Source organism: Lygodium microphyllum, chromosome 9, assembly GCF_053477565.2.
Source record: "Lygodium microphyllum isolate KBCC chromosome 9, Lygodium_microphyllum_v1.1.10, whole genome shotgun sequence".
Lineage (NCBI taxonomy): Eukaryota > Viridiplantae > Streptophyta > Polypodiopsida > Schizaeales > Lygodiaceae > Lygodium > Lygodium microphyllum.
Genome location: NC_141143.1, coordinates 24931201 through 24950037, shown reverse-complemented (window position 1 = coordinate 24950037; position 18837 = coordinate 24931201). Strand labels below are relative to the sequence as shown.

Sequence of the window (18837 nt, the reverse complement as noted above, 5' to 3'; positions counted from 1 at the left end):
ATTAACGTGTTTCTTTCCTTCCTGTGTTTAGATGTCGACTAAGGTTTTCATAGCAATGTGTTTTTTCTTATGTGTTTATGTGTTTGCTTGATTTTGATTGGTTTCGATTTAACTCACTCACCTTATCCCCTCCCCTTCCGAATTCGGGGAGAATCCTTCCTAGGATTGAAGGCTAGCGGGCCCACGGCATTCAGCGTACGGGTTGAGTGTTTACTTTCGCATAAGCCAAGCATAGAAGTCTGGATTGTACTCCAACTAAGCGTCGCGGCCCAGATCGAAGGGTCGGCTACCTACGTGTGTGATGTAAGTAAAGACATTTGTCAGGACGTCACCGGAATCGATACGGCTAGCAATATGTAACTTTTCTTCTGTCAAGAGGCGATCAAGGTAAGGGTGTCCTTTGATGTGCTCTTCTAAGGGTCAGTCATGAATAGTTGTTAACACCCTATACAAAGTTGGGGCGATATAAGTTGGGTCATATTCCGATCTCTTGATGGTGCGTCGCTGCTCAGCGTTGGTCATCATTTGGCATCCTTTGTATTCCCATTGCAATCAAAGAGCGTACCAGTTCCGTAAGAATAGGGATTCGGTTACAGCAAGTTGTTTCAACTCCTCGACTTCTCGGTCAGTGAGAGTAGAAAAGGCTCGCTTATCGTACGACGTAATGAGACGCTCTTTGATGGCTTGCTCTGTAAATTTCTTGGTGCAGAGCAACTTTGCACAGCTGAGTGGGATGCTTTGACGAATGCAAATTCGAGTGTGTCCCATGAACAAGGCATTGTACGAACTTCTATCGCAAAGGGCTCTTGCAACAGGTCCAAGTCCAAGTGGTCATAGCTCAAAGCCAACGACATGAATGTGGCATCTAAGCGTCTGAGGCAAGCAATGGCGTTATCCCCTGTGTCTTCGGCTAGATCTGTGACCAGTGTCAAGAATGATTTCCGCTCACAGGAGGGCCTAAGGCCTGCGGGTGGTTGAGGTTTGACAAAACTAGAGAGTTTGGCAGCAGATAGTTGCGGGCTCGGTTGTTCCTAAGATTGCAGCTGGGTCCCTTGCCCAACGGGCCGGGACAACTGGACTGCGAATGGGACACCACTACTTGCGGATACGACCTCCTGAGTCTTGGTTAAGTTGCATGGGACTGGTTCGAGAGTAGCAAGCTGAGATTTGGGCCGGTAGACCTGGTTGGTCTTCATGGGCATAATCAGTTGTAAGTCAATGGGCTTGGTGTCTCGAGGCTTCTGCAACGTTAGGCCTTGACACGTTGTATGGTTGGATATGGTTACGTGTGAGGGTGGCATTTGATCAGTGCTCTTGGCTGTTTTAGACTTAGGGATCCATATCCAGGCATTACCCTCATAATAACATTGCGCTTGCAATAGGGTCTTAGAAACCCATCACGGCTTGACCACACGTCGTTGTCTGTAGCTTTGTTTTGGCCTCCTAGGTTTTGAGGTTGTGTTGTTAGCCTTGCAAAGGCATGGCCGATTGCCTTTCAGCAACAGGCTCTGACGTTTAGGTACCCACCTTAACTAGGGTTCATGGGCATTGACCTTGGCTTCAGCAGATTGCTGGCATACAGGCTTGGGAGGGTATAACAAATTACAACCCTCCTCCTTGGACTTGGTTGAATGCGTGTCTACCGGTGGCGTTGCGGGTCTAGTGGGAGTCGCGCAACCCTTGCTAAAAGCCGCCACTATACGGACATTGCCAATGGCTAAGTGGATACGCTGCGAATCATAATCAACATTGCAATGAGCTTGCTTTTTAAAGGTTCAACCCAATAGCGATTCGGTGCCTACATTTTCAGCATTCGGCAACACATAAAATGTCATTGGTATGTTCTCACACTCAATAGAAACTGTGGCCCTGCATGTCCCTAGAAGATCATCCCCCATGTGGGCTCAGTTTGGCAATAGTGGGCTGTAGTTGTGGTTTGTCAATATGGGTCCAATGATCGTGGGTTAAGACATTGAAGTCTGCTCCCTCATCGATCAAGGCGTTGACGGTGCATGTTTACTTAGCAGTGATCGTGATGCAAAGGTAGGCAGGTTCTACGGTTTCCTTATCTTCATCGTCAATCTCGGTGATTATGGCTACCCATACTTTGACCGGCGGTTCTAACATTGGTGATTCGTGCAAAGGATGCGTGAGAGGATAATACTTCTTAATGCGACTGCCATTGAAGAAGCCTACGCCCTCGCCTTCCAAAGTCTCGAGTTCGACATTACCGGTTCGGCTGATGGCACGAACCTTGAAGGGCCCTAGATCTTTAAACTTCATTTTCTGTTTATGCCGCTTAATGGAGTACAGGAGCACTAAGTCGCCTTGTTCAAAGTCACATTGCTTGACATGCTTGTCAAACTAGCTTTCTCGCATATGAGCGCATGGGTAGCTAGAAGGCAAGTTTTCGAGAGGTGTTCGAGTATTAGACATTTCGTCCATGCTTCCTTCCCTTCCCATCGTTCGTGAAGCGCGATCCTTAGGCTAGGAACAAAGAACTCTACAGGTAGAATTGCTTCAATTCCATAGGTCAACCTAAAAGGCGTCTAGCCTATAGCCATTTTGTAGGCTGTGAGGTAAGCCCACAAGGCTGTCATCAACTTGTTATCCCAGTCACTGCGCGAAGCAGAGACTACCTTGGTCAAGACGTTTACCAAAATTTTATTGGTGGATTCCACCTGGCCATTTGCCTGAGGGTAGTATGGCGAGGATTTCCGATGGATAATTAGAAAGGTGGATAGAAGATGCGCGATCACTTCATTAATGAAGTGTGCACCCTGGTCGCTAACCAATTCGTTGGGGCAACCGAATCGTGAGATCACCTGCTCCCATAGAAACTTGGCAGTCGTTCTCCCATCATTCTTTCTTATAGCCCTTGCTTCTGCCCATTTCGTTAGATAGTCAGTGGCTACAATGATATACTTGGCTTGAAAGTATTGTGCCGCAAGACTAGTAGGTCCTACAAAGTCAATTCCCCACTTCTCGAAGGGTTGTCATGCAATTATCGGGGGGGTAAGCTCCATTTGATCCTTGCGAATCGGAACCTTCGTCCGTTGACACTCGTCACAGTGCTTAACGAACCGTGCCGCATCGCGAAAAAGCATGGGCCACCTTAGTTGAGACTGCAGCACCTTGCGGGCTGTTGTTTCTCCGCTAAAGTGTCCTCCAACGATTCCCCTGTGAGCTTCTAAGAACACCTTGTGCATCTCGTTCTCACATACACATCTGCGTAACAATCCGTTTTGCCCTAGCCTATACAGCTGACCTGCTATCAACTAATAGGGTTGGATCTTGAGGATGAGCGGTCTAAGTCGGGCTTTCTATATTGGTCATTCAAGTAGTCCATGCTCAAGCACTTGGACTATGTCGTCTGCCCAATATGGCGTCAAGTTGTCTCTCGCTAGACAGAGTAAACAAGTGCGCGTCTAGCAAATCATCTACGATGCCTCGTCCAGCAGCCTCTCCCGTGGAGATGCATGACATGTGGTCGGCCATGTAGTGTTGTTTTCCTTTTCATACAACCACGGAGAAGTCGAATTCTAAAAGCAGGAGCCATTGAGCTATGCAGCCTGTAGCACAAGGTTTGTTTACTAAATATAGCAAGGCTTGATGATCCACAAAGAAGGTGAAAGGAGTGGCTAACAAATAATGCTGAAATTTCTTCATGTCAAATACCATGGCCAAACCTTATCTTTCTGTCGTCGAGTAGTTCATCTCGGTCTCAATGAGTTGTCTGCTAGCAAAGCTCACTGAGTAGTCAAGATTGTGTTCGCCACGTTGGCATAACACTGCCCCTACAACGAATTTTGAAGCATCAATATACACGTGGAAGATAATGGTCCAATTTGGGACTCGTAAAATCGGTGCTATGGTCAGGGGTTTTTTTAGTTCCTCATATGCGTGTTAGCATTCTTCAGTCCATTCGAATATAATCAATAGTTTGCGCAAAGGTCTAGCAATCAATGCATAATTCAGCACAAACCGCCAATAATACTCCGTATGGCCTAAGAAGCATTGCACTCCCTTATAGTTGGTTGGGGGTGGAAGATCAACAACGACCCTAACTTTTGAAAAGTCTGTGGCAATGCCGTTTTTCGATACCACGTGCCCTAGGATGCATCCGTGCTTTACCCAAAACTGGCACTTTAAGGGATTCGAGAGGCGATATATGTTAGCGATTATCAGTCCCTGTCGGAGCAGGCCGCCACGTCACCAGGCCACGTGGCAGTATGGTCGGACTGACCAGTCGGTCAGCCACGTGGCAGTCCAGTCGGGCTGACCACTGACCTGCCATTCTGATCGCATTATTTCCGGCTATTTATAGCCAGCAATCAGCACATTCTTCCACAGTTCTGTTTTGCAAATTTCAGGCTGGAGATTCGTGCAGACTGCAGCGTACTTCGAGGTGAACAGCAAGTTGCATCGTCGAGGTGGAGACACACAGTCCCGCGCACTGCGCCCGTGTATATATCTGCATATCTTTGTATACAGCACACCTTATACAGCAGATCTTCATCTTCCACTGCCTTCCTCTCTTCTCTCTGTGTTCACTCTCTCTCTCAGTCTTGGTCCCATGCTTCCGCATCGCTGCACTTTGACATGGTATCAGAGCAGTGAAGAAGGGCTGACTGAGTGAAGAACCTACCTGAAGAGGAGATTCCATCGCGACACAAGGCTGCGTTTCCAGCGTTCGAGGGCGAGCGGGAGGGCTGCGCATCGGAACAAGGCTGAAGCGAGCGTGGGCGCGCGGGAAAGGAGTCCAGTTGGTGAATTTGCTGCTGTTTGCTGCTGTTTGAAGAGGAGGAAGGCTGTGTTTTCAGCTTTCAAGCGCAGGTTTTACTTTTTCATCGCCTCCGGCGGTTGAAGAAGGTTCGGGACGCGGAAGAAAGAGCCCTAGCAGGCTGCATTTACACAGTCAGAGGGGGTCACTTTTGCGTTTTTGCAGGCATTACAAGTGAAGATGTCTACAGAGATTGACTTGGAGTTCCAGACGATCATGGATCGGAAGGTGCCTGTCTTACCGGCTCTTCCCTCAGATCAAAAGCTCGATGGCGACAATTACCGCATCTGGCGCGTGATGATGTTGGCCATCCTTGAGTCTTACGATTTGGCAGAGCTTGTACAGGAGGAGATCGACCGGCCCTCGGTGAGAGATGAGTCCAAACTCTCTTTCAATGCTCGTGCGGAGTTGGCCAAGGCTCAGTCTCACTGGGACAAACTGAATGCCCGGATTCGTTCTTTTCTTTTTCTGTCTTGTACTACAGCCGTGATAGCCCACATCGAGCACTTGACGGTGGCTCGAGAGATATGGCTGGAGCTTGACCAGATGTATAACCGGATGACCCTTATGAAGCGGGTTTCTTTGGAGGTGCAGATGCGGACCTTGTCCGTGAACAAGTCTTCTTCGTTGCGGGAGCACATCAACAAGCTTAGACGGCTTCAAATGCAGGTTCAGAATGCGGGGAAGCCAATTTCCTCCGAAGACATGGCGATCACACTCTTGTCCCAATTGCCACCACGATTCGGTGCTTTCTACTCCGCCCTTATTCCTTCGGCGCGTGAGTCTACTCTTCGGTGGGAAGAGTTGGTTCCTATGGTCTTGGACCAAGAGGAACAACTGAAGGGACAGCATGCTTCCAAGTCAGAAGCTTTGACAGGTCAAGCCTCTTAGAAGAAGAGGAAGGACCAAAAGAAGAAGAAGGAGGACAACAAGTCAAAGAAGGACAAGGAAAAAGAATCCACATGCCATATTTGTGGTAAGACCGGCCATTGGAAGAAGTATTGCCCCGACAAAGACAAAAAGGACACCAAGAAGGACTCGAAGGATTCTGGAGCGGTGGCTGCACCCTCATCAACTGCGTTTCTTCATCTAGCAGTCGTTGAGAACTCTACACCGAAGGCTTCTGATGCTGCGATGACAGCTCCCCAGGCTCGAGAGTGGATCGTTGACAGTGGTGCCTCCCGGCACATGACTCCTTCATCAGTTGGTGTTGCCCAGTTGCGACCTTCGCGTGGACAGATTCTCATCGGCGATAGCTCTTCAGTGTCTATTGCAGGACGGGGTGAGATGCAGCTTATTCCAGATGGACGTGGTGGTACTCATACCTCAGAGGTCTTGCATGTGCTAGGTTTAGGGTATCATCTACTTTCGGTTCATGAGATTTGTTCACTTGGACTTTTGGTGGAGTTTGACAGTGATTTGGTGCGAGTCCTTGATCGTGGGTCACGAAAGGTTCTCTCATCAGGATATGAGGAGAGCGGCATCTACAAATTGACGTCTTCTACCGCTCTTCCTACTCTTCTTCTTGCCTCTCAGACATAGTCAGAGCTATGGCATACTCAGTTTGGTCACCTTAACTATGATTATCTTCGGAGGGCATCACGTGGACAGCTTGTTCGAGGGTTGCCGGACATAGTGGTGGGCCAGCAGCCATGCGTCTCCTGCATTCGTGGGAAGCAACATAGGGATGCGATTCCCAACAAAGCTTCGCGGCGGTCTACTTCCCCGATGGAGCTTGTATCTACGGATCTTTGTGGCCCTATGCGGAACGAGTCCTTGAAAGGGAGCTCGTACTTCATGTTGATTGTAGATGATTACAGCAGGATGACTTGGGCCTACTTCTTGGCGTTGAAGTCGGAGGCTTTCTCCCACTTCAAGGATTGGCTTCTCTTTGAGGAGAACCGATCGGGCCGGCGATTGAAGACCTTGCGATCTGACAAGGGTGGTGAATTTGTTTCTAATGAGTTTGCTCGTTTTTGTGCAGATAAAGGCAATCACCAGGAGTTTGCTAACACCAACACTCCTCAAGAAAATGGCTTTCTTGAACGGAAGAACCGAAGTGTGATCGAGATGGCGTGCATCGTGATGGAGCACCGACAGACACCTCAGTTTCTGTGGGCCGAGGCTGTGGCTACTACAGTTCACATCCTTAACCGATCCCCCACTTCGGCCGTTGATGGGATGACACCTTTTGAGGCTTACTTTGGGACTAAGCCCGATGTTTCTTATTTTAGGGTTTTTGGGTGTGATGCCTATGTTCACATTCCCAAGACTCATCGTGATAAATTTGAAGCGGCTTCCCATAGACAAGTGTTTGTTGGCTACAGCTCTCAGTCCCAAGGCTATCATTTGTATGATCCCGTCACGCGGGATGTGTACACCAGTCGAGATGTGCGGTTCGTGGAGGTTCCGGCCATAGCAGCGGGTGAGGAGCATCCCGTTCTTGGAGATCTAGGGGAGAGTTGGGCTCCTGCGACAGTTCCTTTGAAGCCAGCGTCTTTTGATTCCGATTTTGTTTCCAATACAGAGTCTACTGTTCCACTGGTCACCCCCGAGGAGTTACCATCGGTGGATATCCTAGAGTCTTCAGCTGATGGAGAGTGACGAGGAGAGGTCCGGCCTCCTCCTTGTTGGGCCCATGACACACTCCGAGATTCAGGGATCGAGGGGGCCCCTGAGGAGTGGGGACCACAGGATGGTCCGCGGCGGTCACGGAGGCACCAGGCACATTCTATGGAGCTTGTTTGCTCTAACTATTGTTTGATGACCCGTGTTATGCAGCATCGAGAGCCCACCTCCGTGAAGGAGGCTTTACAGTCCGCACCATGGAAGAAAGCTATGGAAGCCGAGTTGAAGGCTATTGAGAGGAATGGCACTTGGTATCTCGTGCCTCGCCCCTCGCATAAGAAGGTGATTGGCGTCAAATGGGTCTTCAAGACCAAGTACCTTAGCGATGGTTCTTTGGACAAGCACAAGGCTCACCTTGTTGCTAAAGGTTTTGCACAGTGCCCCGGGATTGATTGTCATGATACTTTTGCCCCCATTGCTCGTATGGCGACTATTCGAGCTGTTTTTGCCTTGGCTGGCCATAGGAGATAGCCTGTCTACCAGTTGGATGTGAAGTCGGCCTTCCTCAATGGTGATTTGAAGGAGGAGATCTATGTTGAGCAGCCTCCTGGCTTTGGATCTTCAAATGGGCAAGTCTACAGGTTAAAGAAGGCCTTGTATGGCCTCAAGCAGGCTCCACGTGCATGGAACGAGAAGATTGACTCGTTCCTTCAATCATAGTTGGGATATCGGCACTCCAAGGCCGATCCGCAGCTTTATGTACACACTTCCGAGGCTGGTTGTGTGCTTTTTGTGTTGTATGTTGATGATTTGATTGTCACAGGTGATCATGCACAGAAGGTCAAAGAGACGAAGGCAGCTTTACATCAGGCGTTCGAGATGACGGACTTGGGTCTACTCCACTTCTTCTTGGGCCATGAGATTTACCAGTCTCAGAGGGGGATTTTCATCTCTCAGCAGAGATATGTACAGGAGCTCTTGGTTTCTTTTGCGATGGAGGATTGTCGGACCATTTCTACTCCTATACTCCTATGGATCCGAACTGGAAGGCCACTTCACATTCAGATTCTCCCTTGGCGGATGCTTCCCGCTACCGTCAGTTGATTGGATCATTGATTTGGCTCCTCAACACTCGTATTGATCTTTGTTTTGCTATTGGTCTCTTGGCGGGGTTCATGAGTGAACCTCAGACGGTGCATTGGCAGGCTGCTCAAAGGATACTTCGGTATTTGAGGGGAACCTCTGACTTAAGGATTCATTACCCAGCAAGCACAGGTGGTTCAGATCTTGTACTTGCAGGTTGGAGCGACTCGGATTGGGCTGGCAATGTGGACCACAGGCGGTCTACTACAGGCTACTGTTTTACCTTGGGTGCAGGTGTTATCTCATGAAGTAGCAAGAAGCAGCCCACGGTAGCCCTTTCGTCTACTGAGGCGGAGTATCGGGCCGCGTCTTCCACCACATGTGAGGCTGTGTGGCTTCGGAGATTATTGGAGGAGCTTGGCTGCCCCCAGACTTGTCCTACTTTGCTGCAATGCGACAATGAGAGTTGCATTGCCTTGGCACGGAATCCTGTTTTCATGCCCGGACGAAGCACATAGAGATCCAGTACTACTTCATCAGGGAGAAGCTTCTGGATGAGACCATAGCTGTGGAGTATTGCAAGATGGAGGACAATCTTGCAGATTTGTTTACGAAGGCGCTTCCCCAGGCTCTCCTTCGGAGACATGCCAGATCCCTCAGGCTTCTGCCCCGTCCAGGCTCTGAGAGGGGGTGTTAGCGATTATCAGTCCCTGTCGGAGCAGGCCGCCACGTCACTAGGCCACGTGGCAGTCTGGTCGGACTGACCAGTCGGCCAGCCACGTGGCAGTCCGGTCGGACCGACCAGTCGGCTGCATTTAATGCAACAGACCTGCCATTTCTGATCGCATTATTTCTGGCTATTTATAGCCGACAGTCAGCACATTCTTCCACAGTTCTGCTTTGCAGATTTCAGGCTGGAGATTCGTGCAGACTGCAGCGTACTTCGAGGTGAACAACAGGTTGCATCGTCGAGGTGGAGACACGCAGTCCGTGCACTGCGCCCGTGTATATATCTGCATATCTTTGTATACAGCACACCTTATACAGCAGATCTTCATCTTCCACTGTCTCTTCCTCTCTCTCCTCTCTGTGTTCACTCTCTCTCTCAGTCTTGGTCCCACGCTTCCGCATCGCTACACTCTGACAATATAGGCAACACCATTCAAAGACCGCTCGGAGTCTAAGTGTTCTCTCCAGGTCGAGTGAACACACAAGTCGACTACAAAGACTTCTAACTCTTTCCTGAGCATGTCTTTAAATATAGTGCACATAAGACGTTGAAAGGTGGCTGGAGCGTTAGACCGAAGGGCATGACTATGTAGGCAAAGACACCCCACTCCGTGGCGAATACAGTCCTATGGCTATTGTCAGGATACACCTGCACCTGATTGTATCCAGAAAAGCCTTCCACAAAATTGTAGGCCTCTTTGCCCGCCACTCTCTCGAGCATGTGCTCGGTGTACGGCAATGGGAAGTTGTCCCTCTTAGTGGCAGCATTCACCTTCTTGTAATTGACGCACACCCTAATCTTTCCGTTTTTCTTCATTACAATGACTATGGGTGATACCCAGCCTGTGTGCTCAATTTCGTAGATGAATCCCGCTCTCGTCAGCTTGTCGATCTCTTCCTTGACCGCATGCGCATGTTTTGGATTCATAGGGTACAGTCGCTACTCGGCTAGCATTGCGTCTGGCGTCATGGGTATGTTATGAATCACTACACTTGGGTCTACCCCCTTGAGTTCTTCTAAGGACCAAGCGAACACGTCTATATAATCTTGTAAGAGGACAACGAGACTTGTCTCCTCTTTCTCCGTCAGGTCATCGGCAATAAAGACAGGTCGGGGTGTCTCCCTTTCCTGGGCTAGGTTCGCCTCCTTGACCTTGGCAGGTCCCTTGATGGGTTCACTTGTTTGCCCTTGACGTTTAACACCCAGCAAAATCACTACCCTATCACCCTTCTTAAACTTTATAAATCTCTTAGGGAGGTCATGCGGTTTTCGTTGTTCGTCCGCTCTTGCATCCTTAGATTGTTCTCCCCTTTCTTATTTCAAGCGTCTGCGCCTCAGATGGACGGGCAAGTCCCCCTTGGTACCTCTAGTCTTGGGATGCCTCGATATTTCTGGGTCGCTCTTTGAACTCACTTCCGACTCGGAATCAAACTCCTCCTCTTCACTGGATAAGGTAGTCTCCTCGGTGGTTGTGGCTCAAAGAATGACTCTGTTCTAAGCACTGGTGTGTTACCTAGTTAGGTTAGACTTGCTTGCTCAAGATCTATGGCTCTTATACGTTCCAACCAAGCATGGTCACAATCCACGCGCATGACCCTTTGCTCTATCCTAAAGGTGTTCTTTCTCTGTGGCCTGGAGTCTGTCTGTATACATTCTATCACTCATCCTTCGGTGTCATATTCTACGGTATCTATCTCATCCTCACTCTCATCACTAAAGAAGCAACAGTCCTTGTATTCACCATTAGAAGCATCTTCGTCTAGCCACTCATCGTCTCATAAGTTTTGGTATGTCTCATGTGTTTGATTGGGGACTAGGACCCAATTGTACCTGAGGTTTAGGTCATGCACCATGGTCCATTGCCATGTTGGTTCATTTAAGAGATCTTGGAGTGGCTTGAAGTTTGCTGCTAGATTGCCCGCTAGCTTGCTGCTCAAATACTCTAAAACCCCCTGGAGCTCCCTCCTGTTGGTTGGCACTTGGACAGTGACAGGGTTGGGTCTTTTGCGAAAGTTTCCTGCCATCATGCAGATTGGTACTGAGGATGTACCCTTGGGCTCGCCGATCATTTTAATGGCCTGTTCGTACTCCTCGTCCGAGAACGACAAGTCAATGGTAGCAAGGACAGGCATCCAATCTCGATGGTCTTCAGGACATGGGATATACTTAGTTAGGGGCCCATAGGATTCCTTGATCTCGGTATCACCCTTGAGCATAGCGGAGATGGCATTGAGGTCAACTTGTGCAGTTTTCTAGGAGTCCATTTCTACCCTTACAGCTTCTGTTCTATTGCTTAGAAAGATGAGACCATTCCCCCAATCTTCGATCACTCTTGCATTGCACATCCAGGGTCAGCCCAATAGGATATCGTAGTCCACTCCCTTCATGACTATAAAGTCAATTGAGAATTGGACTCCGGCGATTTTCAGTGGCCAGTTTTTAAGCACCTCAAATGGCTTCACTTTCATTCCGTTAGCTAATGTGACATTGAACCTAGTAGTCTCAAGAGGTAGATCGCCCCAAGTTGGAGCACTGCATAGCTCAGTACACTAACTCCCACCCCTGTGCCTACAATCCCTTTCGCTGTTGTGTCGCCTAGGGCTAAGACCAGTAAGACCGCGTGCATCTCGGTGCCTTTCCAAAAAGCATTAACATGCAAGGATTTAGGCATGGAGTGCAACGCCAAACTCGGTATTTGCGTCTCTGCATCCTGTTATTGTAGGCCTGCAGCAGCTTGCTCTTGCAACCCTTCAACCCACTGCTTCAAGTCTCGCCATAGGATCGGATGCTGCCTAAGCAGATCTCCCACGCTTAACGTCACCGAGGTGGTCACTAGAGTGGTAAGGAGGTCGTTGACTACTTGCCTTTCTCCTGTTCCGAATTGTCCCCGCCAATGGCCCTGACTGGGTTGCTTGCCCATAGAGTTAAGGCTTTGCGTAAGCAGTACTGCTTGTGACACAGTCGCATCTCTCGATTTCGATGGAGGAGATGTGAGTGGCATGCTAATGCTGGAGAGATCCTCAATCTCGTCCTTCAAGATGGGCTCTGCATCTTTCAAGTGTTCCTAAGCCTCCTTTACCCACTTCTTTATCTTCTCGATGGCCTCTAGTTGGCGCTTCAAGTTGGGGTACTCCCCTACCTTAGCACTTCCCTTTTCAACAGTCTTTGGAACTGATGTCTCTGCCTCAGCATCAGTGACTTTCTTTCCAGTAGGTAGCGTTGTGGCACTCTCAGTTTTGAGCACAACTTTAGCTTCGTGTCTCTTCTTCCTTCGCCTGTGGCTCTTGTTCCCTATCAAGGCTACGTCAAGATTGCTAGGACCCGACAGTGACATGCCGGCCTGCTTCGTTTGTGCACGGGTCATGACATGCAATGGGATAGGTGTAGCCTCTCCGTCAAGATTCTTAACACCGAACAGTCCCAATGGAACGGATGGCACGTTAGCTGAATTTGAGGATGGCTTTAGCTTTGAATAGTCAACGAAGAGATGAGTGATTCCACACTCAGGACACCTTAGGTCAATCTTGTCTCTATTTTGTTGCTCCCTTTCAAGACAGCGTGATGAGATGTGTCTCAGGTGACCGCAAATCCAACACATGATTGGATCTTGGGTCTACCCTCCTAGGCCTCTACCTCATCCCCTACCTAACGCCATCACTGGTACTGGTCGATAGTTCATAAGGACTGCGTTGCCCTCATCGTCGTGCGAGACATAAGGGTATACGTAAGGCCCTTCCTCATTTGACTCTTCCACGTAGTGGATTGGCGCGTCGCTCGATGGATGTGTCACATAGGGGCCAGGTGGTCTGGGTATTCTAGTAGGATTTATATCCATTCTAGGAACAGCCGGCTTAACATCGTTTGACGCGGGAAGGGCCAATCGGACTCCCCTTTCGAAGAATTGTTGCAGCCTATTCGCTAGGTAAGGTTGACCATACGGTTCTGAATACGGAAATCTTCTAGGCAATCTACAATGCACACTATCGTGACCAAACCTACCGCAATTAGCACAAGGTCATGACCTGGGGGCTTGACACTCAACTAGCAAGTGGTTCCCGCCATAGTACACACATTGGACATGTGGTTGCGTTGGTCGTCTTAGCATTTCTTGCATCTTGGCTATTTCCATTTTCATGTCAGCCAATTCCAGGTTGATATCCGCATCCTTTCCCTTATCTTGGGTACTTGCGCCTAAGCGCTCACTGGATGTTGAAGCTCTCTCGAAACGCAAAAACGCAAACTACGGGTGAAGGATGAAGGGTTTCTCAACAGTGGCTTCTATCCTAAGGTCGAGTTTCACCTTTTTCTTGCAAGTTTCCTTTCGACTGGAGCTCTTGAATAATCACATGTGCTTATATTTCAATCCTCTATAGGATGGACTGTGTTTCGCTCCCATGACTACTATTTACCCTTGCCACATAACTATCCTTGCTGAGGATCCCATTGTGTTTATACTTGTCATACATTTAAAAGTTACATGCAAGTGGAGCATATCTCTCTCACTTCTCTTAGGGCACCTTTTTGAGCTTGAGAGGGTGTGTTGAGCAACTAGTCATTAGATGCATTAACATTTACTTGCAGTGCATTAATTAATAATTTTGGTCTCCGTTAACATCCCCAACAAGGCTTTATTTGTGTTTCTTGGCACTTAGTGCACATGATAAGACAAATGCTCCAAAATCCCCTATAAATAGGGGAAGTTCTAGGCATTCTACATCACAAGCATTCATTAACCCCCCTATCATTCCTCTTTAGATCATTCATTCCTCAACATCCTCCACCTAAAACTCTACCATGAGACTTTTTAAACTGATTTGCACTTGTTTCTGGTGCGAAAGCATTCAACAAAGAAGACATATTCACTCTAACTTGACTCTATATTGTAGAATTATTTTCGATTTTCCATTAAAACCTTCTTTGAGTGCATATCTTAATCAAGGTGTTGGCATAGCTTTAAGGATGTGTTCTCCATCACATTATAAGTTTATAACTAATTTGCACTCGTTTTTGGTGCAAAAGCATTTGAGGAAGTCGTAAGAGTATTAATAGACAGACAAGGGTCTCTAGACATGTATACTTTGACTTAACTTTCATTTGTAGAATTATTCTCCACTTTTCATTCAATGCTTCATCAAGTACATACATTAATCAAGATGTTTAAAGATGCCTGCTCCATCCGAATACTTGTTTTTGCTAGTCAAACAGCACATAAGCACACTACTGTTTGGGATTCCAACCAGCCAACAAATTCAATGCATACCACCCTCAACCTGTGAATCGTTGTCATCAGGGTCTCCAAAGTCTGCCAAAAGAGAGAGTAGCACTTGCAGATGCTTTTGCGCGTATGCGAGCTGATGAATCTCCTCATCCACATGGAAAGGCATTGCTTTTCTGGTTTTAACCTGCACAGTAATGAAGCAGTTAAACCTGCTGAAGTCCACCACTACTTCACAGATGATGGCTTAAACTCTTACATGAAGTGGAGACAACTTGTGGGAAGAACTATCGAGTGGCCACACATCTGCAACGGCAGCAGCATCTATATGCGACCTACTAGGAGGCTTCTTGTAGTTCTGAAGGTAGAGGAACAGGACAAGGTCATCAATGCTAGCCCCCACTGTATCGATATCGGCAGGAGCAGCATGATACAGTGGATCTGTCTCTGGTACAACTGAGGCTAGGGCCTCAAACAACCCTTGTGCATGTTCATACAAGAGGCCAAGGCAAAGTGCGATGCCTGTTATGTTGATGCGGCCTGTCATTGCAACTGATCGGCCGTTGTCCTGCAGATTCTCCGCATAGCTGTGCATTTTGCGACGAAGGGCCGCCAACGAGGCTGCGCCAACCTCCGGGAAGGCGAGGTCTGGAAGAGGAACAAGGCCATGCTCGAAAGGCTCCCATCTCACGCGGAGGTGTACAGCTGATGGCATCCAGCGTTCAGGGAGACAACAATCCTTCATTTAACTCACAGTATTTCTTCATCTAGGTGCCATTGAGAGCTCACAAGTAGGCTGTCCGCAGGCCGAAGAGTTAGGCCAAATAGAACGCAGAAATTTGCATCATGAGATGCTGTTGATGAAGTGCAGAAGGAGAAAACGAAGAAGACAGTGATGATGATGGTGATGGTGGTGTGGATGAGGGGGAATCCGCTGAAAAAACGATGCAGTTTTTATTGGTTTTTAAACGAGGAACTCGCGATCTGTGAGTCGCGAACATGAAATCTTTTAATGTCAGAAAAGACCTCCTCACTTTGACAGGTTGGCGCTGCCATAATCCAAATATTGTCATTGTCCTTTGATAATAATCCAACAATATTATCATTGTACTTTTAAATCGGTGCTCCTAATTTCTTAACTTATATTGGGTGATATTAGAGCCAGGTCACATGTAGGTAAATTGGAACAAATCCGGTTCATGAAGAAAAGTCGTAGCAGGTGTGGTCGCAAGTCCTTGACTAATGCCCATTACTTTCCAAACTTGGCACAATGCATTGGGGAGCCACCAAAAATAGATGATCTAGAGTAGACTTGGGGGATTTGATTTGCTACGTGGGGATAAGTCCTTCCCTTTCCATAGTAATCTCAAAGGACTCCCAATCTCCCACTCTTTGACCATTGCAACACACAGACACGAGCGGGGGGGGGGGGATGGGAAGAGGAGGAAAAGAGGGAGAGTTTATGTTTTTGTGAGATGGTTGTAGTGTGATTTGCTAGTGGGAGAGAGTGATATAGGTGCCAACAAGAGATAGAGAGGTCAAGAACACATGCAGAGAAGTAGGGAAAAGCGCTAAGGGTGAAGGTGCTAAATGCCAACTAGAATAAACTGCGAGTTGATGCATCAACCAACCATCATTAACACAAGCCACGACCTAACTTGGTTAATGAAGTGAGGCATGACTCTTAGAGTCGGATCGCATCCGACTCTAGTGGGGAAAGATAAGCCCCCTACCCAAACAAAAATAGAGTCGCACTAAATACCTACTTTGGCCAAAAGTCTTCCTAAACTAGCTAATAGTTTTTTATCATATTATAATATTTTAATGTTGGAGGCCTCATTTGAACTCTTGAGAGTCTAAGGCTAGTGTGAGCCTTGAGGTTTGAGCTTTGAGCTCTAGTGTGAATGGACACATGTCATGTAAACTTTAAATTTTGATCATGAAAAGGCTCTTGAATTTTGGTGAAACTTGGAAGCTAGACTTCCAAAATGCCCAATGGCCAACCAAGATGCCCAAGAAAAAACTCCTCTACAAATTTGAAATGCCTAATGGCCTGCCTAAGTGAAAATTATATGCATCAATTCTAAATGTTTTTGGGGATGGATCCCAAAGGTTTCAAGCAAGAAGACCAAACTTGTTTTTGGTCTTCAAAAAGAGTGGTCTTCAAATTTCAATGTTTGCCATATAGGTTGATTGACCATGGTGATGTGGATAATGTCTACTTGGAGGACTAGTAGTTGCACCCAATGTGGGACCCATCTCACATGGATAGAGAAAGACTGGAGGAGAAGAGAGATTAATGAACCTCACCACTATGATTTTGCCGACGTGAAATGTATTTGGTTTAGAAATCAAGGTATTGCCTCCCTTAATCAAGCCTTAATCCTAGCAACAAGTACTGAATTTATCATATTACAAGTCCACGTCCCTCGTCCACACTCTCTAATGATGACAACCACCAAAACTTACGTGAGTAAATGCACATACACATGTCATGACCTCAGCTCAATTTGGAATAAGAACACATCACAATGGAATGCATTACCATATATCACTTTCCAAGTCTAGATCAAATTTCAAAAGGTAATGACATACTTGTAGTAATTGTGCAGAAGTCCATACATAAAGGTTATCTAGATGTACATGTTTTGTTAGGCATCAAGCTATGTTATTAAAAACTAACAATGATCATTGATGGCATATTAAACAACAGTAAGTTTAACAGCCTATATGACACCTTGAATGCCTTACTTACATATGCCATTGCACTTCCATGTGGCATATATCTTCGTGGCAAATGGCTTGTCTCATTGTGACCTTTTACATAAGAAGAAGAGAGCATTCATCCCAAGATGGATCTCATACTTAGATGCTTTCAACAACCAACTGAAAATAGTTATTATTAGGTCCCAATCTTCCAAGTGATCAACATCATGGCTTTCCAAATAGTTAAAACCAGATAGTTAATTTTAATCACAAAACTGATGTAGGGTGATATTTTTCATTGAAACATAAGGTGATGTATTTGTTCAAATTCCTTTCCTAATGACATTCTTTTTATATATGGAAAAACTTTTTCAAAATCAAATGAAGTTATCTTTTCACATCAATCGAGGAGACTAAGATATTATTTCAATGCAAAATTGCCATAAAATTGAGTTGATAAGCACATCTTTTCAATGACCAATCTCTTCATAGATGGTTTACATATTACATGTAGGTGGTGTCTGACAAATGGAGGCTTCAACCAAGCCTTAACATGCACATCCAAAGCCGTTTTGTGTTCTTCCTATTGAAAGGAGCTCCTATACATAACTCGTATCTCAATTGAAGCCCTCTGCACTAGCTAACATATTATATGGGTCCTTACCTTCTTGTATTCCTTCTTTATTCGCTAAATTGACTCTTCATGTTACTTGAATGAATGATTTGCCTCTCAAACCAGCAATTTTAACTGTGACAGCCTCCTGAAGGGCTTGTGGATCAATCTAAAAGTCTTTATGGCTCAACTGCAAGAATTCAATCTTGGTCAAGTTAGTTGTAAGTACTTTGTAAGTTGTAGGAGATGACAATCCATCCCATCCCTAAGGCTCAATGTTGTTGTCTTCCTCTTATTTGGAGCAATCAATGGGACAATATGTGGATGTATAAGAGTAGTGTCATGGTTAAAGGGGTGAGATCAAGGTTTTTGTCTCAAGTGGTGATTGAAGTGACAATATACCAACTCAATACAAAGGTGTGAAGCTTGATTATGCTATGGTAAGGGTAGTATAGCAACAATAGTAGTAGCAATTGCTACAATAGTAGCAACAGGTTTGTAGGAAACAATTGCAACAATTTTGGACAAATAAGGGGTAGGAGCAATAGTTGTTGCTGCAATAGTAGCAATAGTTAGCAACAATTTATTGACTTATTTAACCACTCTCATTGCTTCTCTTAGTAGTATATTGATTGTTTTGATTACTCCCATTGCTTTTCTCAATAGTATGTTGATTGTTTTGAGCTTCTCTATATGAGATTAGAGGACTTTTGTATTATCAAATGTCAACTTCTAAGATGTAGGATGGAGAAGATACATTGTTGAGCAGTCATGCTCAAGGCAAGGTTATGACATGAATTGCTAAATAGTTAGGATCAGCATCAAGGCAAGAGCATTATCTCAACAAGTTGGTCCACAACCATAGTTTGGATAAGCTAACTGGGGCTTGAATGTCAACAATGGTAAGAACTCTTTTTCTCAATCTTGGACACAAACAGAGATTGCTATTGACAAATTTTCTCAGTCTTGGACACAAATAGAGATTGCTATTGAAAATCTAGTTGAGTTAAATGCTAAAGTGATATCCCAGATCGTTCATTGGAGTACACTTCAAAGGGCTGAGCAAAAGACTATAGTAACGCCTCACAAGATTAGCGTAATGGCTGAAGCAAGTACACATTGTAATGCACATAACCCCT

General features: G+C 46.5%; 1 protein-coding gene across 3 annotated transcripts in view; it reads right to left on the bottom strand.

The window, feature by feature from the left end:
- Positions 1-15375, bottom strand: part of LOC148030878 (uncharacterized) — a 66425-nt gene extending 51050 nt beyond the window's left edge. For 2 of the 3 annotated variants that reach the window (XM_087684415.1, XM_087684414.1), the window contains exons 1-2: positions 14639-15375; positions 14435-14566 (exon numbers count right to left, since the gene is read on the bottom strand). In XM_087684415.1, coding sequence (XP_087540541.1) covers positions 14435-14566; positions 14639-15124 — 618 coding nt within the window. In that variant the 5' untranslated portion in view covers positions 15125-15375. The remainder of the gene's footprint in view (positions 1-14434; positions 14567-14638) is intronic. The other variant, XM_087684413.1, reaches the window with a different exon arrangement.
- Between the last annotated feature and the right edge of the window lie 3462 nt (positions 15376-18837).